Genomic DNA, 25,578 nt, shown 5'->3' with positions numbered 1-25,578 from the left:
TGACAGAAATTTGAAAATTAAATCAACCAAATGATACGGTGTTGGTTCATAATATCCCTTTAGTTTATATTTAAAATATACAGTGCTGAAAATAAATGTTTCGTTTTTTATTGCAGAAAGAATAGTTTTACATTTTATAATTATGGTGACTGTTTTAAAAAGAAGAGGGGGGGGAAGTATCCCGCTTAGGATACAGCAGAACAATGCTGGGCATGCAGTTATTTTCGTCATCTAATATGTCAGCATTCAAGAATCTGAACCGATTGTTTAAAAAAAATCTTGTACTTTGTTTCTTTTGTTGCTCATTTCCAACTTTGTCATCTGTCAGAATGCACAAAAAAATTATCCTTCTATAACCATTGACAGGATAACACAAAAGCTGTCTCCAGGTCGATATTTTGCGGCAATATTTTTAACATACGAACAGTAGTTTTTATAATTTCACCTTGGTGCTCAACCATTTATTATCGTATCAGAAGCATGTCAGTAATTCCTTTCTAAATGTCTGCTTCTTTTAGCGCTGAGACCCACATCAAGGGCTTCGTGCTGAACGATGCTGCCAGCAGCCTCCTCATCATAACGCAAGTTAGGCGGGATTATTTGAAAGGTATGTCACAATGCTTGACCTTTACGTCACATTAATGCCTCTGCAGATTTTTCTTGTAACGCCCTTCGAATACTTGGATAAAGGAGTCCATTTAGCAAATTACCTGCTTATCAAGCGCCTTTTGTGGTAGCTGAGAGACGTAAATTACTGTACATGCATTTATAATACAGCTTGAATATGAATGTACTTGTCATTTGACCACTTAGTCCAGTTTCCGTTCCATTTAACACAAGATGGGTTTTCTTAAGATGAATCACAGCTCTTCAGACATGCAAAATTTGTGCTCCAGAACGAGAGAAAGTACAGGCTTTCAAGTGCGTTAAAATTCACAGCACAAGTCATTTTGCTTGGAAATTAACATACTTTAGAGCATCTGAAACAATTCCCAGCAGTTTCTTCCCGCACATTGTGTTGGTAGTGCAAGATATCAAGTGAGTTAAATTGAGTGTTAAATGTGCATGGTTGTGCACTAAATGATTATAATATTGATTTTTTAAAAACCTTAATCTAATACTTTTTAATAGTTTGCAATGCCAACAGTAAAGAAACCTACATTGTGCTTCTGTGCTCCTTTTAAGCTTACATTGGACGGAAACACCAGTGTTGGTTGTGCAAAATAAATGCCTGAAAATGCAACGATGGACCATTTTATTGTTGCAACCCTCTCTTCCACACATGTTGTTTGTCTTGAACTTGAAGGTGCTGCAAAGAAGTGAAAGTGATGTTTTTACCAGGACAAAGCCACTGAAGTTCAGGTTTAGAAGACTGAAGCTTATGCAGATTTAGGCAGTTAACATTCAATTTTACATAGCAAGATTTGGAACTGTTTGGAATAACTGCTGATTGCTAAGTGTTTCATTGCTTATGTGAATATTTATTAAAAGTATAACATGTCATTTTAACATGAGGACTATTCACCAAAGGTTCAGCGTCATTACCTCTCTTGTTAGTGCGTGCATTACACTGCACATAGTAATATGTTCTCCATATAAAACACACACAGTCAAAATTTTACCAAGACTCTGTCTTAAAGCTGCTTGCTTTGCTTTCTGTTCTTCCTGTTTTGCCTTCCAGATTTAGATTCGTTTTGAGGGCCTGGAGTAGTAAATCAAGCTCGTATTGAGAGGTTCTGCTAAAATTCTTACGTCAACTTAAAATCTGTCCTTTTATGACTTAATTCCAGTAATTAAAAGAAGCCGAACAACTGTGCTGGAGATTCAGCATTTTCACAAGCCACTGAACAGTCATATTTGTTTACAAATTCCCTTTCATTTCATGCCTCTCCCTCTCTGCCCGACAGCTCATTTTGAATTGATCATCACACCATCTGACTTCAATGCCTTCCCCTTCCCCATTCTCTTATTGCTGACAGCATCCTTCATTTTTCACTTGCCCAGGCGTTGTAGCCTTACATTGTATTTGACTTCTTTCCTTTTTGTCCACTAGTCAGCAAAAACTAGGAACATCATCATATTTTTTTGCTGTATATGTGTATATTTTGCTTTTTAAAAATGTATTTGAAAGCTAGAAGCTCCTTGTTTTAAACAGGGCTTCATTTTTGCTCCATCCCTAACAGCAGCCACTATAAAGGACATGCCACAGAAACTTCAGCTCCTGCACCAAGCTTTGAACTTGCTGGCTGAGTCATCTTGTGTTCCTTTGCCTTCATCTGTCCCGATTCTCTCCTGAATCCTGACTACTACGTGTACATTAGCACTTGGCTTTCCCACTGCTCCAGCAACACACAAACACATGTCCTGGTTTGCTCCTGGCAGTATCCTCTGACATATGGAACATGAGAAGCTCCTGCCATAACCACATGTCTTTGAGTTCATCTTCTAGGCCTCCCCTATACTGGTTATGCAAAATTCCCTTTCTTTTATTGACCTAGAATCCTGAATAGTGAAGCAGCTGGTTGAATCTCTTGTATACCTCCATATAGGAAATAGCTCCCAAAATGCACCTTACTGTGTCTTGGTAGGCCTCAATTCAAGCTTGTAACTTGAAATTACAAGTGCCCCCGTTTGTGAAAAAATATACTTTCAGATGGGTACACTAGCCTGTTGCTTGAAACAAAACGCTAAAGGAAGAGCATGCTCTTGAATAAGTTTACTTGAACATAGATGACCCACTTTCATCCCAAAGTGGAAAACTGAAACACCTACCTGTATGAAATCCTTTAGAACAATCTATATGCACAAACTAGTGATTGTAAATATAGCTGCTCATTTTCAACAAGCAAGTTTATTCATATATGAATATCTTAAAGCAGTCCTATGTATGTATTCTTAAAAGAAATGCTCCTGTTCATCTTTGCCAATTTGTATTTCTTTACTACCTTTTAAAATACATTTGTCAACTTCAGTTGCATGGTGTTTCATGTTGGACACTTCCACTGCTTTACAAATTATACACTCTTATGCATGCTGGCTTTTAGCCAGGTCTTAGTTAAGTTGGAGGGGGCTGGATGGATGCTAGAAGCTTGGTTTTCATTTTCAATTATTTACAAGCAGCTTGTAAACCCAGATTTGAGGAATCTGACCAAGGATGCTCATGACTTTAAAACCATCAGTGCACAAGCCAAGATTTTCAGGGAATAGATTTTGATTAAGGACTTGTTCATCAAGACATAGTAGGCAAAAGAGCAGACAGTAGGAGCAGGAAGACGTCTGCCATTTAAAGTTACTAAGCTGCAAAAACACATGAATTGGGATTCCTATTCATTGGGCATTTTGATAGCCGCTTGTGATGTTGCACAGCCACAACCATATCATCTCTATCATCCAAAACTGAAATGTGTGCCCCAACAAATGACAAGCAATGTAAAAAAATGTGCAAAGGTTAAGTTGATTATTACCTGCAAATATAGAACTCTTCTGTGAGAGTATTAAAAGCAAAGCGAAGAGCAGGAAACCAAACCATTCTCATGGTATCTACACCAACTGTTAAAAAGACACAGGGTAATATTCAGGTGGAGATTGTCCCAGGTGTCTCCTACAAAAACATTCTGGGCAGGAAAGGATACTTCCGTGAGACAAAGGTCAGACTCCACGTTCTAATAGTCAGCAAGACCAGACCCAAACATAATTGCACACCCTTAACCACACACACAAATTCAAACGTGCACACACTAACCTGTTTTTCATAGAAACTGACATGTATTTAATTAGGAATAAAGTTTCACTTCCCATTTTCTCTGTAGATTTCCCCCCTGCTTGTTTGTATCTTTAAAAAGGTCTCCCAGAGGCCAAAAGCAAAGAGTGCCAATGCACAGCTGAACTCTAAGCCCTGCCTTACAGTTATTCAAAGCCTCAAATTTCAAAATGCAGGTTCATTCCAAAAATTGCATGTGTGCAGTTTCAAAATGTGTCAACACTTTGGGTATGTTTGCAAGATAGACAAGTCTTATGTCTGCTGAATTTTTTCTCCCATCTTCTACTTTCAGCAGATATTGCAGATGAAGTATCTACAGTTGTATTGTTTGCAAAATATCAAAGCCCTTTCCCCTCTCAGCTGTTCCCACTGAACAGCTGGTGGTTGGGAGGGGACCCAGAAAGTCAGATGAAATATGGCTCAGGGGCCCAGAGGTATTCCACCCCTGATTTATACCATGGCTATATGCTGGGTTTAAAAGCTGAAAATGAACAGGAAGAGGTCTACGGCATTGCTGCAGAAGATACATGCCTTTACCAATGCATCCTAGCCAGTTGTACTGACAGAGTTGTGCCCCTCCAAATTGAGTGTAACCCTCACTTGTAGGCAGTTGACCAATTTTTCTGATATGGGAACTACTCGCCCGCAGTGCCTCCATCTTGCTTAGTAGAACATCACCGGTATGAGGCTTCCATGGCAAATGCACAACAGCAAAGGTGATTGGTGTCACACAAAAGAACCCAACTGAATTCAAGGGATAGGATTGGGGAGATTTTATGCTCTTTTCCCTATTGTTGATTAAATATATAAATTTAGAATATAATAGGGCAAGGCCCAAGTTTCCATTCTGAATGATGACTTTTCTTTTTTACTTTTTCATATTCTGAATAGATGCAATATCTACTCTCAGGGCACTCATTGAAAGTGGCAAGGTGCCCATTCCGATGGCAATTACTCGACTTGTTCAGGCTTTGGCTAAGAAGGGAGATGTGGAGAGTATAGCCACTGTTGAGAAGATGATGGCAGACCTCAGTGGCTCTCTTAAATTGTCGCGTATGCTTTACATCAATAACACAGTGTTGGCTCACATCAAGAAGTAAGTAACTCTGCAGTGATTATTTTTTCTGTTTTACAAGCCAAGAAAAGGCAATATGGTGACCTTGGTTGCCTTGCATATCAATAATCTTTCCCTTCGTAACAGTTAAATGGATGCTAGAATTGGCTGCCATTGAGATTTCTTATCCTGGAAACAATGGAGGCTGGAGTCCATTTAATGAATTGCAGAAGCTGGCAGGTTATTACTGGATAAGTGAACTTTGAGTAGGCTAATGATGTCAAACATATGCGCTTATCAAATTCTGCCTCCCTAAACGGAGCCTCGACTTAGGCTGGTGTCTGAAGTCTCTTCTTACTGTTCTAATTCGCAGCACGATGCACACTTCCACAAAGCCAATAGAAGGTTTTCACTTTGCATCAATAAACTTTAAATGTGCTTTTAAATTTGCTTTGCACACCTAAAATTGAGCAGAATGCATGTGTGATTTTTCAGAGTTATAAAGGTATGTTCTGTACATGCAGATTCTTACTGGCTTTGAAAGAAATTCAGGTGCTTAATTTTCTAATGAAGGCTTTAGAAACGTTTTAGACATCCTTTTCAAACCTCCTTTTAAAAGAATATGCGCAAGGTTTTGAAACATTAAAAGGTGCATTCCAGTTATGAGTTCTCTCTGCCCTTTAACTGCCCGAAAACATCAGCAGTACAGTTTTTCTGTGTGCTTTTTGCTTAAAATAGTGAGATGGCATTTTGTTTATTTTTCGTTTTGGTATGTATGGAAGGGCATTTCCATAACATTCACTGAGCACATTTTAACATGCCTCTCAAAATATATCTTTTACCGATATTCTCTGTAGAGATTCTGCCCTGTTTTCTGGTTTTTCCTTTCGTACCAGTCTTAAACAGTAGACTCAGTTGTTTTTTCTCCAATTTAGCAGCTCTGTAGAGTTATATTATGTCTCAGGTATCCATGTCTGAAGCAGGTAGGTCTGGTGAAAGTACTCATGCCAAAGAGCCACAGGATAATTTTAAATAGTGTGATAAAAGCAGATAGAATTGCAAGCCACCTGCATAGGCCAATTTCCAAATCCAGGCATACTGTTTTCAGACATTGATCAGCCAGAGAGAATTCAGTTCTGCAAGTCCTTAGACTGCCCAAAGCTCAAACTTCATTATGAGTGATTCAGACCATATCTTATTAGGGAGACTTTTACAAGAGCTTAAACACAGGTTTCTCTCATCAGTCTTCCATGAGAAATGAAGTACAAGGGAACTGCCACGTGGAAGAACAAAATACCATATTTTTCGCTCTATAAGATGCACAAGACCACAAGACGCCCCTAGTTTTTGGAGGAGGAAAACAAGGGGAAAAAAATCTGAATCTCTGAAGCCAGAACAGCAAGAGGGATCACTGCGCAGTGAAAGCAGCAATCCCTCTTGCTGTTCTGGCTTCTGGGATAGCTGCACAGCCTGCATACGCTCCATAAGATGCACACACATTTCCCCTTACTTTTTAGGAGGGGAAAAGTGAGTCTTAATAGAGTAAAAAATACGGTAATGTCTGTAGAACTCTACTCTTTTGCGTAGCAAACCCAATGTTGCCAGCATACTTAACTGCTTGTTCAGATTCCATTTTTATCAACAAGTTTGGCCATGTTTTTGCTAACTCCTAGGGAGAAAATCCTTCCCTATTAGGCATTCAGGTACTTCTTCAGACTGGAAATTGGCTCTGAACTCATTACAAACCTGTAGCAGCTGCCAGTACCTGAAGCACAGTTCCTTGATCAAATGTATCTCTCCATGAAAATTGTCTTGCAACCAGCCTCCAGAGTGTTTAGAACTTTTTCCCCAAAAGCACAATAAACTGTTCTATTTCTTTCTTACACATCGCTTTCTCATGCTGCATTATCCTTCAAAGAGAAAAGTGTGTAGACAAAGCTGCTAAATGTATCACATTTAATTTTGTTGTGTTTGAATCCAAAAAGACAGCTATGAAAAATTCAGTTAAATATTTAATTTAATATTTTTTTGAAAATACTCTTTGGTTGCTTTGGCATTAATTATTAAGAGGTTGTCCCTGGATGTTTTATTTTTGCCCTTTTATTATTTCAGAAGTAACTAACCAGCAGTCATCTTTGTTCCGTTAAAAAAAGCAGCATTTATGGCAGAGTTATTCAGCCATAGAACAGGTCAGAGTTCATTCTCGAAAGAAACAGAGTTAGTGCCGACTTTACGCATTCAGCCATAAATTTGTTTCACTTTGTGTTGTGACAATATCTGCATGAATGGAGTCATGGGTACTTTTAACATTGCTACTCTGTGTAATATTAATGTAGTAATAAAATAAAACATTCATGCACCTGCTTTATTGGTTTAGGAGCTCTTACATTAGAAACTAAACCAGTGCAACTTTTTTTTTTACCCCTTTCTCTTCCAGCAATAACCCTGATGTTGCTGTGGAATACATTGAGACCATGTTTACCTCTGGAGCACTGCTTGCTGACTCCCCAAGTACAAGCATCTCATTTGTATATAGAAAGTTGTTGGAAGACAAACTGGAGCCAGCTTTGGAAAAATGTAAGTTAGCCTGGCAAACGGAGTCCATAGGAATCACTAGGCCAATTTTTTTTTTACTAGACTAGCCTGTCTGCCTGCACATTCCTATGTTACCCAGAGGAGATCTCGCCTTAATCTTTGCTTCCATCTGGTGTTCCTCTGCTGACACTAATCTCTCTGATCCATTGGAGGCATCCATCAGTGGAAAAGGAGAAGTCTCTTCTTTCCTGTAGCTTCCCACTGCTTCAAAAAATCGCCAAACCTCTGAGGTAGATTGTGGAAAGAGGAGGGATTTCTGAAAATAGTCTCCCTCCCCTTCTGCTGTTTCTATTGGGTCAAATAGCCTTCTGTCAGTGCAGAGATACTGACCGGATGCAACTTTTAAAAGTTAGAGAGAGCCAGAACTTCCCTACTTGGACGGTTAGGGACCAAACAAATGGCTGTTTCCAAGCCTCTGAGTCAATGGCATTGTGTGTTTCTACCTTGCTTTTGCAGAAATGTCGCTAAATAGCTTTCAGTTTTACTTAAAACAGGCTGTAGCAATATATTTTGTTAAAGCCGGAATTATTCACTTACATGTTTCTTTTGATTTTTGCAGTTAGTGCCATGGCTGAACGGTTGGCCCATCAGTTTGGAATTTATCGGCCTGCGACAGACCTTTTCCTTCAGTATATAAATGCGGGAAGAGCAGACGATGCCAGGCATCTTCTAGAGGTAATAACATATCAGGAGAAGGGATAGTAGTGCTGTGACCGCATCAAAAGAAAAGCAAGAAATAAACACAAAGGTGTCATGCGCAGGATGTGGCAAAGATACTTCTTAATTTGTCCCATAATTGCTGATTTCATGTATTAAGAGTTTTGTTTTGTTGTTTTGTTTTGCTGTGGATTGGAAGCAAAAATTTTATTCTTGTCTAATCCAAAATGCCTTGAAACAAGGGAATGAGGATTTAAGCAAATGGTTATCTGTATCCATGTTTTGTACTGGACCGTGTGTCGGTTTTATTAGCAGTCTGTCCTTGCAGGGCAACATTCTCTTTCCTCTGTAATGTTGCAGCTGCCCTGGTAGAAGTGTGTGCCCTTCTTCTTCTGCCTGCTGAAGGAAGCAGCTCCCCATTTTGCTTTTTTTGGGGGGTGGGGATAGCTTAAATGCCAAACAAGACAGGAGAAGAAACCAAAACTGCATTTTTTAGTGATAAATTGTAATTGCAATAAACCACTTTGGGGGCTAAGGCTTGGCTGAAAAGCAGGTCACAAATAATAAGAAAGGTAAACACTCATTATCTGCGCTGACAACTATTTTCAAACTGATAGTGGGCATTTATTTTTATTTACACACACACACACACACACACACATCCAGTAGTAGCATCTTCTTTTAAGCAGTCAAATCTCTCTCTGGGAGCCTCTAAATGTTTTAGAAGCTGTGTTTACTTTCCGTTTGGTTATGTGTCACTGGCATGTTAACTGACAAATGCACGTCTCTAGTGGTCCGTGGTCTGTCTGCCTCATTCTTTTAAAAATTGGCAATCTTCGGGGAGCGAGACGACAGCGTTCGTACCACTTTAGCAGTGCTAAATAGGAAGCAGAGAAATATGCAGAATGAACCATGGGTGATAAGAGCTGCCATTGGCAGTGTACACAAACAGGCTCCAGCCGGGAGTCTTTCCCAGCAGGTGGCAGTCAAACAGTCACAATGATCCTGCAGATTGCTGCTTTTGTGTAGACTCCCTGTGTCAAATTGAGGCTTGTTACCAATTTCTGATAGTAAATACTGCTACGTTCACTTACGTTCTTGCATAGCTGCTAAGTACTTTAAAGGGTAAATGGAAAGAAAAACCCTCTCTTTAGTCATCAGGAGGTTTTGTAGCATCCGGGGCGGGGTGTGTGTGAAATTGGTAGTGGTGAAATTTGATCCTTGCCTACTGCTTATATAATTAAGCAAACCATAAATGCAATGCTTGGGGTGTCTTTTTTTGCGATCGAAGAGATGCATCCGTTTTAAACGTGCACTGTAATCTCATGGTAAACCCCAGTTTACTTGGCTTACTAGTGATGCTTATAATAACTGTTTTACTTTATTTCTGTTCCTGTGAAGAATCTTGTTCACAGCTTTGAAGTGTCTCTAAAAATAAGATTTCCTTTTAAAAGAATGCAGGCGGTGACCATTTTGTGTGGGTATTCCACTCCTGGACCCCGGGCACGTCGGCGGAGCGCATAGAAGCGTTCCCTGGCTCATTTTGCCCCTGTCCTGCCGCCTTCTGGGCCCAAAAGGATCCATGTGTTGATGATCACGCATCAGTTCATCACGTGTATATAAAATGTCACAGGATCCATTCCTGTTATCTGTAGGTTTGAAGACAGAAGTTGCAACACACGTTTGTTACAAAACAACATGGGGTGGTTGGCTGGTTTTTGCATTTGAGGTAAAGGTGATCTTGTTAGATTTCGGATGTAAAGGAAAAGTTATTTCTTCATGTGTTTAAATATGGTACCCTGTTGGTGCAATGAACCTCCATAAGCTTAGATGATTCCCATTAGCTTTAAAGTGACCACCTTACGTTGATTGGGGGAAAGAGCAATGTTTAGTGAATAGGAACTGTACCAAAAGGCACAGAATCTACCCAAGTGACATTCATGGTCTAACACTGGGAGGTCTTCAAGGGTGGCCACTGTTGGGAAGCCTGCAAGCAAGACATTAACCCCAAAGCATCCACCTGTTCATGTTCCCCAGCAACTGGTATTCAGAAGCAGACTGCCAACATCATTTAATAGCACCATCCATGAATTATCTAACACCCCTCTGAAGCCATCAGTTCGCCACCACAACATCTTGTAGTAGTGAATTTGTTCCTGCAGAAGTAAACTGTGACAAAATACTTGCTTTTAGTTGGGTGGGTGGGTGTTTCAGTGTCTGAAATGAGGATATGAGTATAGTGCATCTTTGCTCCCTTCATTGACTGTCTGAAGAGGGTTAGACTGCAATTACTGGATGAAATACAAGCGAACCTCCGCATAGAGTGCATTGCTGCGATAGAACACTTTGCACATCAGCTGATGCACGGGGACAACCCAGATACCGGTCCCCTGTTGCCATTATGGCATCAAGTGATTGATAGGTGGGTGGTCCCACCAGCACCTGTCAACATTGGCTTTGGGGGTGGAGGAGGTAAAGATCTGTCACACTGGGCCAGAAAGGTTCTCAGTCCACTTAAAAACCTCTCCTGAGTGCTACATGTGAAGCCTGAGAGGCTTCACTATGAACCACACAAATGCCCAGTTCCACATTTCTGTTGTTTGTGTCCAAAATCAGATAATATCTACAGCTATGGCTTATACTCTTTTGAGTGCAAAAAAAAAAAAAGGTCAGTGTTTCTTGCCTTCTTTTTATAGATTGCTATTTGCTCTGCCATATGCCCCATGTATGACAAACTGTTCCTTTGAAAACATAGATTTTGCTACCACACTACATATTTATTCAGACTCTCGCACTCACTCTCTCTCTCTCTCTCTCTGTCTCTCTCTCTATATATATGTGTGTGTGTGTGTGTGTGTGTGTGTGTGTGTGTGTGTGTGGTAGTTGTAGTTGTCCCTCATAGAACAGTTGTTTATTTTGAGTTTTGGCAATTCTTTGAAAGGCAGGATAGAATAAAGGATGTGCTGGGATTTCTGCTTGGTTTCCTTTTGCCATTCATCGGAAGAGTGATAAACTTTATTTGGATCTATGAGAATTTGACAAGGAAGCATTAAATGCATTGTGTGTTCTTAGTGGGGTTTTGAATTAGTTCTTCTTCACGGATGTCTCCGGTATCTGCTTATAAAGTAATTCAGTGTGTTCCTGTGTATACATTCTCTGCAAAGCGGAGTAGGCTGATACTTGGAGGTTTTCGCATTGACAGAGTGTCTTAAGCTCTTTCTTAGGGGTGGGAAACAGTATGCATTTTTCACACCTGCAAGGATGACATCTATGAGCATAAACTAAAATATTGTCTGACATACTTGATTTTTTTTAATCAAGGTTTTATTTTATTTTTTTAAAGAAACTCTATAGTTTCCAACATGGGATAGACACTTGACTTGTCAGGTCTGTCACAGAAACTTTTTTTGAGTTTAACTTTTGTCTCTTGAGCACTGGCTGTCTGTTGCAGAGAAAGCCTTTTATAAAATAGAGAGATTGAAATCAGTCCTTTTGTATGCATAAGTGTAGGTAATTATACTTTAAAGAGAACTTGCTTTGTACATTTTAATTTTTATAAAGAAACGAGCAGTTATCTCCCTGACACCTTATTAAATGTATAATTAACCTTATGATCCCTAGCTCACTTGTGAATGCTTGGCAGAATAATTGGAGAGGAATAGTGTGTCCCCCCCCCTTTTTCCCCTTTCTTTCTTTATTTCACAGTCCTAAATCTCTTTTCTGTGGGATGTTAAAGCATTTGTTCATTTTCTCCCTCCTTTTTGAGCAAGCCTAATGCTTATTGTGCCAAGGCTTTTTGAGCAAGCCTAATGCTTATTGTGCCAAGGACAGAAAAAGAAAGGGAGGAATTGCTTTGGCACCCCATTTGTTTTCCTTTCTGCAGGTTTTTAATAAGTGGTCGACTATTAAGGCCTTTGGTAATAATAATATAGTGCTGGTTATTGTGAACCTTTCTAATTGGAAGTTTTCACCTTCAGTAGTTTGATTTATCAAGAGCCTACAGTTGCTTTTGCTCATTTAATTCTCTCTGTGTCTCTCTTTCCCCCTCCCCTATTTCTTCCTTTCAAGAGATGCAGTGCAATAGGTGAACAAAAAAAGATTCTGGTGGCTTTCCTTGCAAAGACAACCCAGCAAGCAGGACAGGTATGTCAGCTCTCCCCCCCCCCCCCATTTCTAGCATCTTCACTAGTCAAAGCTCTCTGTCAAGGATGTTGCCATAGAACCTGACTCTGTGCTTTCACAGTCATCAACTCTGAAAAGGGGGACAAGATCTCCTCTTGTGTATCTAGGGAAATTGGTTGATGGCGACACTCTCAAATTGTTCAATTAATTGCGAGGTCTACAGCCTTGCCACTTAATCTTTAAATGAAAGCCGAGGGTCTCTAAATTCCAACAAGAGGACATAATTAAACCACATATTCCCATTGGGCAAATAATGGCTATTATGATGGGTTCATCAGAAACTAAGAAGAGTCAGCTGGATCAGGCCCACCTGGTCCAACATACTGTTCTCACAGGGAGTGAAAAGAGGAAAAGCTTTTGTAATTTTTTAAATGAATTCTTTAATATGAGAAAGGGAGGGGGGTTCTTTTCAACAGTGCATTTTTGTTATTTATAAGACCCACATTTTGGAAAACGGTGCATGAAATATTTATTTGGTAAGTGGTATTCTGCTTAAGTGCCAGTAATTGCCCTGTTCCAAAAATGTGCATGAAACTTGAAAACTACATATTTGCTTCTTCTGTAGCAGAATTCGCATGCCAAGCTTCTAAGGACACAATCCACTGAGAACTTGCTTTCCGTAAGCTCCATTAAAAGAGTAGAAGCTACACTAACCACAGTACTTCTCTCTAGTGGGTTCTGTTGCTATAGAGCAAACAACAAGAGTAGGAGATCAATAAAATAGAAGAGTACAAAAAACAGGTCATTGTGAGACAACTTCATATCTTTCTTCCACTGCATTAATATCGCACGGCACATCATAGGATAGCAGTCACAAAACAGACATGAGAAGAGCCTGCTGGTTTGGGCTAATAGCCAATCGGCTCCAGCATCTTGTTCTCACCAACCAGATGCCTACGAGAAGCCTGCAATCAGGACTCTGACCACGAAGGCAGAGCATTGTCACCGTGGTTAGTTAATGGCTTTTTCTTCCATGAATTTGTCTAATCCTCTTTCAGAGCCCTCCAAGTTGCTGGCCATCACTGCCTCCTGTGCGAATGAGTTTCATAGTTCAATTATACATTGCATGAAGAAGTAGGGTTTTTTTGTCTGTCCTGAACTCAACATTCTGCTTCATAGGATTTCCATGAGTTCTGAGGTTATGGTCCGGAGAGTTTTCTCAATCCAATTTGTCCGTACTAAACAGAATTTATAACTCTTCTCTCATGTCACCTCTTACTATTTCTCTGAAGTGCCCCAAATGCTGTACCTTTCGTCATAACAGGAGTTGCTCCACTCCCTTGATCATTTTGGTCTATCACCACCAGTTCAGAGTCTATGAGTGTATACTTTTTTTATTAAGATCCCTCCCTCCAAAAAACACACCCAATGTACATCACTTTACACAGGTTTGGAATTGCAGTTGTCATTTTACTGCCCATTCACTCAGTTTGGAGAAGTCCTTTTGGGCCTCTCCACAGTCTCTTTGTTTTAACAACCCTGAATAATTTGGTATCGTCAGCAAACCTGCCTACATCCCTGTTCACCCCTAACTCTAGATCATTTATGAACAAGTTAAAAAGCACATTCCTTGGGGCACTCCACCTGCTATGTCCCTCCATCAGGAATATTTCCCATTTGCTCCTGCTCCCTGCTTCTTGCTACATAACCAGTTCCTGATCCACAAGAGGCTCTCCCTTCTTATCTCATGACTGCTAAGCTTACTCAGGAGACTTTGGTGAAGTACCAAGTCCAAGCGCACTTTGTCAACCAGATCAGCTCTAGGTGTTTGTTGACAGGCCCCAAATGAACTCTTAGTGAGACAGAACTTCACCTTGCAAAAGCCATGCTGATTCTGCTTCAGCAAGGCTTGTATGCTTGGTTATTATATCTCAAACAATGCTTTCCACCAGCTTTCCTGTAATTTCCAGGATCCCTTTTTAAAAATTGGTGCCACTTTCCAGCCCTTGGGTACAGAGACCAGTTTTAGGGAAAAGTTACAATTTTTTTTTGTTAGAAGGTAAGAAATTTCGCATTTCGGGTCTTTGAGAACTCTTAGGTGGATACAATTTGGGACCAGCAATTTTTTGGTTTTATCTCTTGATTCCTCAATTCCTGACTCCCCTCCTGAAAACGTTGGTTCAAGTGCTGGGATTTGCCCTGCATTCTCCACTGTGAAGACATGTGTAAAGGATTTGCTCAGCTTCCCTGCAATCTACTTATCCTCCCTGGTCTAACATCTCTCTAGCCAGTATTTAAATAATTTTCTTGTTGATTTATTTCTGCCGTCATGATGGCACTGGATTAGGTAACATCCCTTGTCCCATTACAAGGCAGGAACAAAGGATTCTGGGAAGTTTTTCTTTCCTGCCTTCTTGAGAGCAGTCAACCTTTTATCTCCTGAAAATCCTGCCAGACACATCCCTCTGGATCGTGACCATAGCATATTCTTTTCCCTTAGTCCTTGATTCTTATGAACAAGCTCTTTCTCCTTTGATATTATATAACAAAAGTCTGCTTCTGTGCCTCTCATTTTTTCTAGGTTCAGAAAATCAAGACATTGTTGGATCTAGTTCCTGACTTCACAGATAGGAAGATGGTTTGCTCTTACCTTATGAAATGCCATGGTAAGATGCCACGTGTTTTATTTCAGACCGTTTGCCAACACGTATAATTAATAATAATAATAATATTTTATTTATACCCCACCCTCCCCAGCCAGAGCCAGGCTCAGGGCAGCTAACACCAATAAAATTACAATAAAACATAATGGGGGGGGGGACAACAACCCCAGTTTATTAAAATACAGCTTACAATACAATTTAAAATGCAGCCTCATTATGATAGTAGCCCATAAATCAAAATCATAAGGGGAGGGAAACATAAGGGTCAGACTGAGTCCAAACCACAGGCCAGGTGGAACAGCTCTGTCTTGCAGGCCCTGCGGAAAGATGTCAAGTCCTGCAGGGCCCTGGTCTCTTGTGACAGAGCGTTTCACCAAGTCGGGGCCAGTACTGAAAAGGCCCTGGCCCTAGTTGAGACCAATCTAACCACCTTGCGGCTTGGGACCTCCAAAGTATTGTTATTTGTGGACCTTAAGGTCCTCCACGGAGCATACCAGGAGAGGCGGTCCCGTAGGTATGAGGAATTAAAATTTGAGCATTTGGAACTTAATAGTCAAAGCTGGAGGTCTTTAGAAAGTAGATGTTTTAAGGATTGTTCAGGGCACAAATTTTTCTATGAGAGCTAGGACTCCTAGCCAATGACAAACTACATAAAAGTGATATTGGTGAAGTTTACCTAGTAGCTGATGATGTGGAGCAAACAAAGAAAACAACATTTTAACAAACCTGTAAGGAATGCACAGCTCAATGGTAGCTCATAGGTGAGCACTGTGTTTATATATAAATGCCGTGTCTCCTTGGCAACCCAGTTGGTCCCAGGGGGCGGGAATACTTAAATGCTTTTTTTTTTATCAGTTGGTAAAAAAAAAAGCTAACATGCTCAAATTCACCCAGTACAACATGGTTTCCTTCTGGGGAAAGCCACATGGGAGCCCAGTTGACATTTCACCTTGGTAAGGAGGCAAAGAGCAAACCTTGTTGAAATCTTTATATCATTTTAACAATTTCATTTCTTTTTCTCCCTAATTCAGATTTCTGTACAGGAGACGGGGGGGGGGGTCATTGGATTGGATCCAGGCTGAGTTTCTTGAACTTAGGTCCCATTGAAATCAATCAGACAAATTTGCAACTTCTCATTGGTTTTCATGGGAAATAATTTAGTCTGGATCCAGCCCATGAGGTGTATGCCAAACAGTAGCATTATTAAAGGGAGAGGGTGCTCGAGGTGATACTTCTGTTGCAATTTTACTAAGGTATATGAAAGATAGAGATATTAGACTCTAGAACCAAAAGGATGCATACTTTATTTTTCAAAGCTAGTTGAATTTGTGGGGTTTTGTTCTGCCTTCTCATCAGGTATATAAAACCCTGAGACTGTGTCCAAGGCTGGTAAGGGAAAAAAGAAAGAAAAACCCAAATTGTTAGTCTTCCAAGAATAAAGAAATACTATGAAAACGTCTCAGTTGTGCGGTCCATTAAACATAATCTCACTGTTACATCTTCCTTTTATTGTTTTTTCATACAATAGATACTTCTATTTTAAAGAAATGGGAAGTTAACAATTTCTATTATACCTTCATTAAACCATCACTTTGCGCAGGTTCTGAAGCCTCCCACAGTTGGAAAGCGACTCATCCACTTGCAGCTGTGAGTGGGAAGCTTTTCCTTGACAAATGGAGGGGTCTGAAACATGCATCTCTGCAGATTATAAGCTTTTTATTTTTCCCCATGTATAGCATTAAGTAACTCTTATTAGGAAGGCAGGTACCAGAAAGGTAAATGAAATGAAAATCAGTACAGCAAAAAGACCTGCTTAGTGGCTCTGTCACTCAAGCAAGCAGGAGAGAAGGGTTTTTTTGCTGTCACGGGTCTCTACTGTGGGGGGGGGAGTAGCAATTGGCCACCCTAATTTGCATGCTCTGCTTACGAATAAATCTCAGGTTCAGTCCCCTTCCATATCCAGGTAGGGCTGAGGAAGATTCCTGTCTGAGCCCCTGGAGGGCCACGGGCAGTGAGAGTGGGGAATATTGAGCTAGATGGACAAAGGTCAGTGTAATTTCGCTTCCCATGTTAACAGATGATGATGATGATGATGATGATGATGATTTATTTACACCTCGACCATCTGGCTAGGAAACGCCCAACAGAATATTAAAAGCACAGTCAAACGTCAAACATTAAAAGCTTCCCCAAACAGGGTTGCCTTCAGATGTCTTCTAAAAATCAAATAGTTGTTTATTTCCTTGACATCTGATGGGAGGGCGTTCCACAGGGAAGGTGCCACCACCGAGAAGGTCCTCTGCCTGGTTCACATGTAAAGCAAATCCTGGCTCAGTGATTCATAGACTAGCTTTAGCGAAGTGGCCATCTTGTGTGCTCCCCTCTCCTGGGTGGTTAGGAAAAGGACATTGGCAGAGTTTGGCTTCCTTTTTGCAGAATCCTGACCATTACATTCAAAACCAGGAGTTGCAGTTTAAAACAAACACTGTTAAGTTTTGTAACAAACCAGCATCACACCCTGGGTTACAAAGCTGCCTTGTGAGATCAACCTTTGGTTTGAATGTAATAGCACATCTGGATTCTACAAAAAAAGAAAGAAACTAAACTCTGCCAAAGCCCTCTTCCCAACTGCGCAGGAGGAAAGAGATGCATGCAAGATGGACAATTCACTAAGGCTAGTCCATGGGTTATTCCTAAACTATGGTTTGTGTTAAATGTGAACACAGTTCTGTTAACAAAGGAAGTTGGGTTACACTGAATTGGTATAATGCTCGTATTCTGTAAAAGTGAACAAGGTTCTGCCAAAGTCCTACCAGCTGTGGGGGCGGAGTAGCATTGGGGAAGGTGCAACCCACATGCTTCACTCAAGCTCATGGGTAGGGCAAACTAAGGCTCGGGGCCGGATGCGGTCCAATCGCCTTCTCAATCCGGCCCGCGGCCGGTCCGGGAATCAGCGTGTTTTTACATGAGTAGAATGTGCGCTTTTATTTAAAATGCATCTCTGGGTTATTTGTGGGGCATAGGAATTCGTTCATATTTTTTTCCCCAAAATATAGTCCGGCCCCCCACAAGGTCTGAGGGACAGTGGACCGGTCCCCTGCTGAAAAAGTTTGCTGACCCCTGTGTCAAGCTTGTCCACATATGACAATTTAACAGCCAATCAAAAGAATTTGCGTCAGAGATCTTCCCAGAGCATATGTGTCACCTTCAGGATTATTTCCTTTTCCTTGTTTAAGTAGCTTGCAAGTCTGTGGCCTTCAGCTCAAGGCTGTCAGTAGGATGTTATTACTATTTCTAATGTAATCAGTTAGTGATCTAAACAAATTAAGGTAGTGAGCGTACTTCAAAGCATAACTGAAAGTGATGAGGGTATCCTCAAAGACGAAGGTAGTTAATAAAGTGCAATAATTTAAATTTAATGATCAAAAGCTGCTGCTCATGACCCAAAGGGACACTCAGTCTTTAGCATTTTTCCCTCGCAGAATTAGGGAATGTGGAGCTCTCACTCGTTGACTAATGCCACAGACCTAGGAATGGCTTCATGAAGGAATAAATTCAGGACCCCTCAGGACTGTGGGCAATGCAGGTTTAAAGGGTATATTGACACTGATCTCAAATGAGCTTTATCTGTTTCATTTGCGCCAGTCTCTTACTATTCAAATGAATACTAAGAAAGCTGCATGCAGAAAAGTAAACTGTTACCTTAGAATGTTAATTGGAAGAGGAAGCTACCACTTTCCCCCCTCAAACTTGGTACAAGGAGTTGGCTTATCTCTGCCTGTTGGCTTATTCTTTGCAGCGGGAGCTGCAAGAGTCCTCAGACTTGCCGTCGCTGCTTGTCATCCCCAGAAATTCATCAAGGGGCAAATTTACTCTGCAGTTGTGAAGCTTTTATTCATTTTATCGCAGTAATTCATGGATTAAAGCCAGCATCTCTCTCTACTTCAGGTCTACTTGGTTGGAAATTACTGCAGAGCAACACATTTGAGTCTTTATGAATTGAGTGGAACTAGAAATTTCTGGCATAATGCATTCTGGTTGATTGGTAAACTGTTTCATCTCCTGTAATGGTTTCTTCTGTATATATCTTTTTTTCTCTCCCCTCCTTAGCATTAGATGAGGATGTGGCTTCAGCAAAAGCTCTGTATGATGAAATGAAAGCTGAGAAATTGCACCCAGATGAGCTATTTCTGAAACGTTTGGCAGTTCTCCTTAAGAATGCAGGAGAGCCTGTTCCTTTCACTGAACCTCCTGTGAGTGTTTACTGATTTTTCAAAGAGTGTGTGTGTGTGTGTGTGTGTGTGTGTGTGTGTGTGTGTGTTGCTAATAAAACAAGTGGCATGCTTAATTACTCTGGGATTAAGGCTTCACAGAAAACCCTCAGAGGAGTCTACAAATGAAGTGCTGTATATATTGTGGCATTGTATTAATCTGGCGTTAGACTTGACTGGTGGGAGAAGGAAGCCTTCTGGGGCTATTGTGTTTAAAGTATAAGATCATTACTGGGCATTCATGTTGAGGTGTGAGTTTATCAAGCATCCTTGGAGTGTTTTATCTCTGGCATTTAAACTTTAAATGATTTCCGCATGCTTTAGTTCAGAACGGGTTTAGGTGTTAGCTAATTGCTAGTTTTTAAACATGAACATTCCCCCCTCCCTCCAAACAGCATTTGTAAGGATGAAAATGTAAAACATAGGAACTAATTTTCTCAGGCAGGTTGACTTTATCTTTCGTAATTTTGCCAACAAAAAACACAAACCTTGGCCCCTCTGTAAATCTGCTTAATTGAGGGGAACAAATGCATTAAAACTGTGGAAATAACTTCTTCAGTGTGTTACTTTAGAAGGAGAATCTACAAAAGCCAAGTAGCAATGAGTTCATGTAAGTTGCAATTAGTAGTGGTTTGTGGTTAGAGCTAGGTTATCTACAAGACATGTTCGGGAGGTTCATAATATTCTGCGGCAGAAAAAATATATAAACTTTTCATGCCTAAGGGGGCTCATTTATGGTCTACGACAGTGCTGACTAGGACTGATGCAAGTTACAGTTCAAAATATTTATAGAGGGCACCCAGTTGGCAAAGGCTGCTCATATTTACAAGGGAATTTATATGGAAGGTATGTATCACTGTTGTTGAAGTTTAAGTTAGTCTTCCTCAAGTTGTGTGGACTCAAGTTCTTCTTAAGCCATTGGTCTTCTCCTTTTTTTCTTTTTCTTGATCAACGTTAGGAAAACAGGTGTAGAACAGTTTCGCAGGTTGGGTTGATGCACAAATTGCTTAGCATATACACTAAAATACTAGTTTGTCTCCTAACTTGCTTTTCTTCCTCTGATCTGCTGTAGGAGAGCTTCCAGTTCTACGCAGAAAAACTTAGGACAGAACGACAGGGACATTCTTCATCAGATGAAGATTAACCTTTTAATGCTTCCGTTTCTGCTAGTAATATTGTGACTGTGAAATACTGTTTTTAAATGTATTATTGTCCGGGGGGAAATAAAATTGAAAGTCGGATTCTTCACTGTATAATTGTATAAAATCATCTGACACTAAGCGGTTTCATTTTTTTTCCCCGGAAGCAATTTTATATAGTTTGCTGGACCTGCTAAAGTGACTGTAAAAGATTGTTGCTTCATGCAGGGCCCTGTGTGATCAGTGTACACATTTGCCATCGCACCCTGCATTCTGACACATACAGCCCCCGAAACAGTTCTAGGTATGCGGTATGGTGACCTGAATTTTGCAGAATAAATTCATGTGAAGTTATTTGTATGCACTGTTTGCTTCGAAAATTCAGAAATTATTGAACAAAAGCAGGGGATTGATTAAAAGGGGAATGAAGAGCACAGAGATTTGGTTTGAGTGATCGCCATGGGCCTCAAAGCAGCAAACGGCAGTAGACATGGGTCAGGGTGTGTATATCCCCAGAAACGTTCTGATCCTTGAAAATCCAGGATGTTTTCTGGAGTTGAGGTTTTCCAAGCTTTTCACAGCAGCCATTAGGGATGAAATGAACACTGATATCCTGCCAAGTTCAGCATCAGCAATCAGATTTCACGCTTCTCTTGGCTCCTACGGAGGTGCAGAATTCACATAGCCCCAGACCACGTGGGTGTGTTGACAGTCAAAGCCTTCAGGCTTTGCAGAAAGCCTTAATTGAGATGTATATTTTTCTGTGAAAACATCAGACTCTTTGCATATGATTGCTTTTCAGAAAACCCATAATCTTCATAGCCACTGCACCACTGTACATCGAAGCTCTGCGTAGGTTTTATTTTACTTGTAAATACTGCATAGAAATTGGGGGAATAGCAGGAGATAATGGATAATTTGGTTTCAGCCAATTGATATTTGCTCTTCTCTTTGTCAGATTTTTGGACAATAGACCATATCTTTGAGCGATCGATATTAAGTTTGTTTGCGGTTAATTATACCCATCTTATGCAAACAAATAAACTTGCAAATGTTCCAGTTTTCTTTGTGTATAAAACATACTTCATTTTTTCCTACATGTTTTTCCCCTTTCACAATGGAGAAGTAAGGAAAAAGACACTTTCAGGAGCAAACATACTAAAGGTTTCTTCACTTGGCTGCCTCTTTCTAGTTCTTTCTCCAGCACTTTTGGTGTTCAGTAGCCACTGTGGGTAGAATACACTGCAGAGAGGTTGCAGGCTGACTTTGTTGCAGGCACTTTCAAATCTTTTTGGTAAGCTAAATATATCAATCTCAGGGTCATAGGTTGGAGCCCCACGTTGGGCAAAAGATTCCTGCATTTCAGGGGGTTGAACCAGATCAAGGTTTCCCAAACTTGGGTCTCCAGCTGTTTTTGGACTACAATTCCCATCATTCAGTGGTCCTGCTAGCTAGGGATGGTGGGAGTTGTAGTCCAAAAACATCTGGAGACCCAAGTTTGGGAAACCTTGATCCTTGTGGTCCTTTCTAACTATGATTCTGTGACTAAATGTAGCCATTCTCCTCTTTAAAGTGTGGTTTAGAGCTGTGGAATACAAAGCTGGCAGCATAGATAAGGAGTGGCAAACGTTTTCCAGCTCGAGGGCCACATTCTGTTTTTGGCAACCTCCCAGGGGCCATATGCAAGTGATGGGCAGAAGTGGGCAGAGCAATATGAATATGAATGTTACTTTTGTACAGTGGCCTAGTTTCTACACACACCCCTCCCTTCTCCATCCAGGCAAAAGCACTCAAGCCTATGAAGCAAGGATGTGGCCAGGGCAAGGGGGGCGGGGCATTTGGCTCCCAGACCTGTAATTTCCTACCCTTGATATAGATAGTACTCTGCTAGACAGACCCAGTGGTGTGACTCAGTATGGGGCTAAAGTATAAAGACACATTACATAATCTACTGAGAAGACTCTGGTGTAATAAACTAGCAGTAACCAATCTGTGGGCCCTATCCCTTCCATCAGGCCCTGCTGGCTGGGGTTGAGGGACACTGAAGTCCAGAAACATCTAAAGGGCACTACGTTGGCTATCCCCAGAGCAAGGTGCATCTTTTAGGCACATTTCCATGCTATGTATTTGCTCCTTTTGCTGGTTGTCCCCTATTGAGCTTCATTTCAGAGTTGTGAGATGCACAGTTCACATGCCAGCCAATTCTGCTGCCCAGTCTACCTTCAGCTACCCTCCCTAAACACATTACCATATCCAAGAAAGAACGTCGTTCTTGCTTGCAATAATAAAAATAAAAAATATGCCACACATCTGGGGTTGCCCCAGCCACTCTTGGCGGCTTCCAACAAAAAATAGTAAAAGCAACACAAATCACACACTGAAAACTTCCCTGAAGAGGGCTGTCGCCAGATGTCTTTTAAAAATCACGTGGTTGTCATATCTGTTCGAGATCTGCTGAGAGGGTGTTCCACAGGGCAGGTGTGACTTCCAAAAAGGCCCCTCTGCCTGGTTCACTGTAACCCCACTTCTCGCAATGAGGGAACACCAGAAGGCCCTCAGAGCTGGATCTCAGTATTCAGGCTGGACAATGGAGGTGGAGACGCTCCTTCAGGTTTACAGGGCCAAAGTCATTTAGGTCTTTACAGGTCAGCACCAACACTTTGAATTGTACTTTGATGTTGAGGTCGGAGTGAAACAATATAAATTGAAAGCATTTGCAGACGACTTGGTATTAACATTACAGGAGCCAGTCTCTAGTACTAAAAGAGTGTTAGAATTAATTTCTGACTTTGGTCGGGTGGCGGGATTTAAGCTGAACAAGCAAAAAACTAAGGTTCTAGCAAAAAATTTGACAACTACAGAAACAGATGAGTTCCTGAAAGAAACAGAACTAAATGTGGTTTAAAAAGTAAAATACCTAGGGGTGTATCTGACCTCCAAAAATTTGAATTTGTTTAAAGATAATTACGAGAAATGTTGGTCAGAAATCAAAAGAGATTTGGAAACATGGTCAAGATTGAAACTTTCCTTGTTGGGCCGAATAGCAGCTATAAAGATGAATGTATTGCCGAAAATGTTATTTTTGTTTCAGGCCCTACAGATCGTGGACAAGGTAGAATGTTTTGGAAAGTGGCAGAAGGATATTTCCAAGTTTGTTTGGCAGGGCAAAAAGCCCCGAATAAAGTTTAAAATATTAACTGATGCGAAAGAAAGAGGGGGATTTGCCCTGCCAGACTTGAGGTTATATTATGAATCTGCAGCCTTCTGCTGGTTGAAAGATTGGATTTTATTGGAGAACACTGATGTCCTAGATCTGGAAGGGTTTGACAATGCTTTTGGGTGGCATGCATATTTGTGGTATGACAAGGTTAAAGTGCACAAATTGTTTAAAAACCACATTGTCAGAAGAGCAATTTTGATGGTCTGGACAAAATATAAAGACTTATTGGAGAGTAAGACTCCGAGGTGGCTCTCACCGGTGGAGGCCAAGGCACGTAAGAGACTTAACATGGAGGCCCACTGGCCTAAATATTGGGAAATAATTGAAAAAATTGGAGACAATTGGAGGTTGCAGAGCTTGGAAAAACTAAAAAACAAGGTGCGAGATTGGTTGCACTATGCACAAATTCAGGAGGTTTTTAAAGTGGACAAGAAGGTTGGATTCCAGGTGGAAAAATCGAAACTAGAGACAGAACTGTTAGAGCCAAAAAATAAACTACTTTCGAGAATGTATAACTTGCTGCTTAAATGGAATACTCAGGATGAGACAGTCAAATCCGCCATGATAAAATGGGCGCAGGATTTGGGGCATAACATTATGTTTGAAGACTGGGAAAGGTTATGGAACACCGGAATGAAATTTATGGCATGTAGTGCCTTGAAGGAAAACATTATGAAAATGGTATACCGGTGGTACATGACCCCAGTCAAGCTTGCTAAGATATATCACCTGTCTGACAATAAATGTTGGAAATGTAAAGAGGCGGAAGGGACATTCTTTCACCTCTGGTGGACTTGCCCGAAAGTGAAGGCCTTTTGGGAGATGATTCATAATGAACTAAAAAAGGTACTTAGATTTACCTTACCTAAGAAACCGGAGGCCTTTCTTCTGGGCATGGTGGACCAGAGAGTGTTTAAGAAAGATAGAACTTTTTTTATGTATGCCACTACAGCAGCAAGGATCCTGATTGCAAAGCATTGGAAGACACAAGATCTACCCACACTGGAGGAATGGAACACGCAGTTGATGGACTACATGGAACTGGCCGAAATGACTGGCAGAATCCGAGACTTGGGAGAAGAAACAATTGAGGAGGACTGGAAAAAATTTAAGGACTATTTGAAAAAACATTATAAGCTGTATGAATGTTAAAAAATGCACCCTCTAGGAAATTCTAGCTTCAGCAATTGTAAATTAATGAAATGGAAATTAAGGTACAAGAAGTCAGAGGTAGAATAATGAAATAACTTTATTGTGTTTAAATGAAAATGTATAAGATTTGGGTTATAACATCTTTGAAATTAGGTAACATGATAAAATGAAGGATACAATAAGTATTGAAACAAGTTAACAAATTGCTGATGTTCTGTATCACAGAGAATGCAGGGTTTGGAGGATGCGGGGAAGTCCACTAGACTTGCTGGAAAAAAAGAACATGGAAATTTGTAACTTTTTTATTTTATTTCTTATATCTGTCTTCTATTATTTTTTTCTGTATTTCATAAACTTAATAAAAATATTATATAAAAAAATGAATTGTACTTTGATGCATACTGGGAGCCAATGTAATTCATTTAGAACCAGTGTTATATGGTTATATGGTCCCAGCAGCCAGTCACCAGTCTAGCTGCTCTTGCTACCTCTGCATTCTCAGAGCAGATGCCAGGACATATATATTCCTTGAACTAAAAAAGCTGAGTTCTGTGCTTGAGGAAAAGACCAGCCCTAACAACACGGGTGAAAGAGAAGGAGGTGCCTTCAAGTCAAGGGAGGCTTTTGGCCATGGGAGGATCACATTAAACCATCTCTGGAATGTCCGCTTGCTAAGTAATTCCTTCTCATAACACCATGGGCAGCCAATGTGGTACCCTCCCAAAGCTGTCTACCATCCATGGCCATAGGCTATGCTTGATAGGATTGATGGAAGATGGGAGTTCAACAGCATCTGGAGTTAGACCACATTGGCTGTCTCTGCCACAGGAGGCTCAATAGTATCCTATTCTTATGCTCTTTCCCCACCCTTCATAGGATGTTCAAAGCAAGGTGCACCAATCCTAGAACACAAGTCAGCCTGTTGAATTGGTTTAGTCAAGGTAT

The 25,578-nt window shown here is 40.6% G+C and overlaps 1 protein-coding gene across 1 annotated transcript in view; it reads left to right on the top strand.

Annotated features, from left to right (window-relative positions):
• LRPPRC (leucine rich pentatricopeptide repeat containing) overlaps positions 1-20,613 on the top strand; it is a 112,306-nt gene extending 91,693 nt beyond the window's left edge. The window contains exons 31-38 of the mRNA XM_083733065.1: positions 519-607; positions 4,652-4,856; positions 7,252-7,391; positions 7,969-8,084; positions 12,135-12,209; positions 14,770-14,854; positions 18,962-19,104; positions 20,195-20,613. Coding sequence (XP_083589191.1) covers positions 519-607; positions 4,652-4,856; positions 7,252-7,391; positions 7,969-8,084; positions 12,135-12,209; positions 14,770-14,854; positions 18,962-19,104; positions 20,195-20,266 — 925 coding nt within the window. The 3' untranslated portion in view covers positions 20,267-20,613. The remainder of the gene's footprint in view (positions 1-518; positions 608-4,651; positions 4,857-7,251; positions 7,392-7,968; positions 8,085-12,134; positions 12,210-14,769; positions 14,855-18,961; positions 19,105-20,194) is intronic.
• The last annotated feature ends 4,965 nt before the right edge of the window (positions 20,614-25,578 follow it).

This window comes from Podarcis gaigeae, assembly GCF_964106915.1.
Source record: "Podarcis gaigeae genome assembly, chromosome: 3".
Classification (NCBI taxonomy): Eukaryota; Metazoa; Chordata; class Lepidosauria; order Squamata; family Lacertidae; genus Podarcis; species Podarcis gaigeae.
Note: the sequence above shows the minus strand (reverse complement) of the source record. Positions and strands in the feature narration are given on the sequence as shown.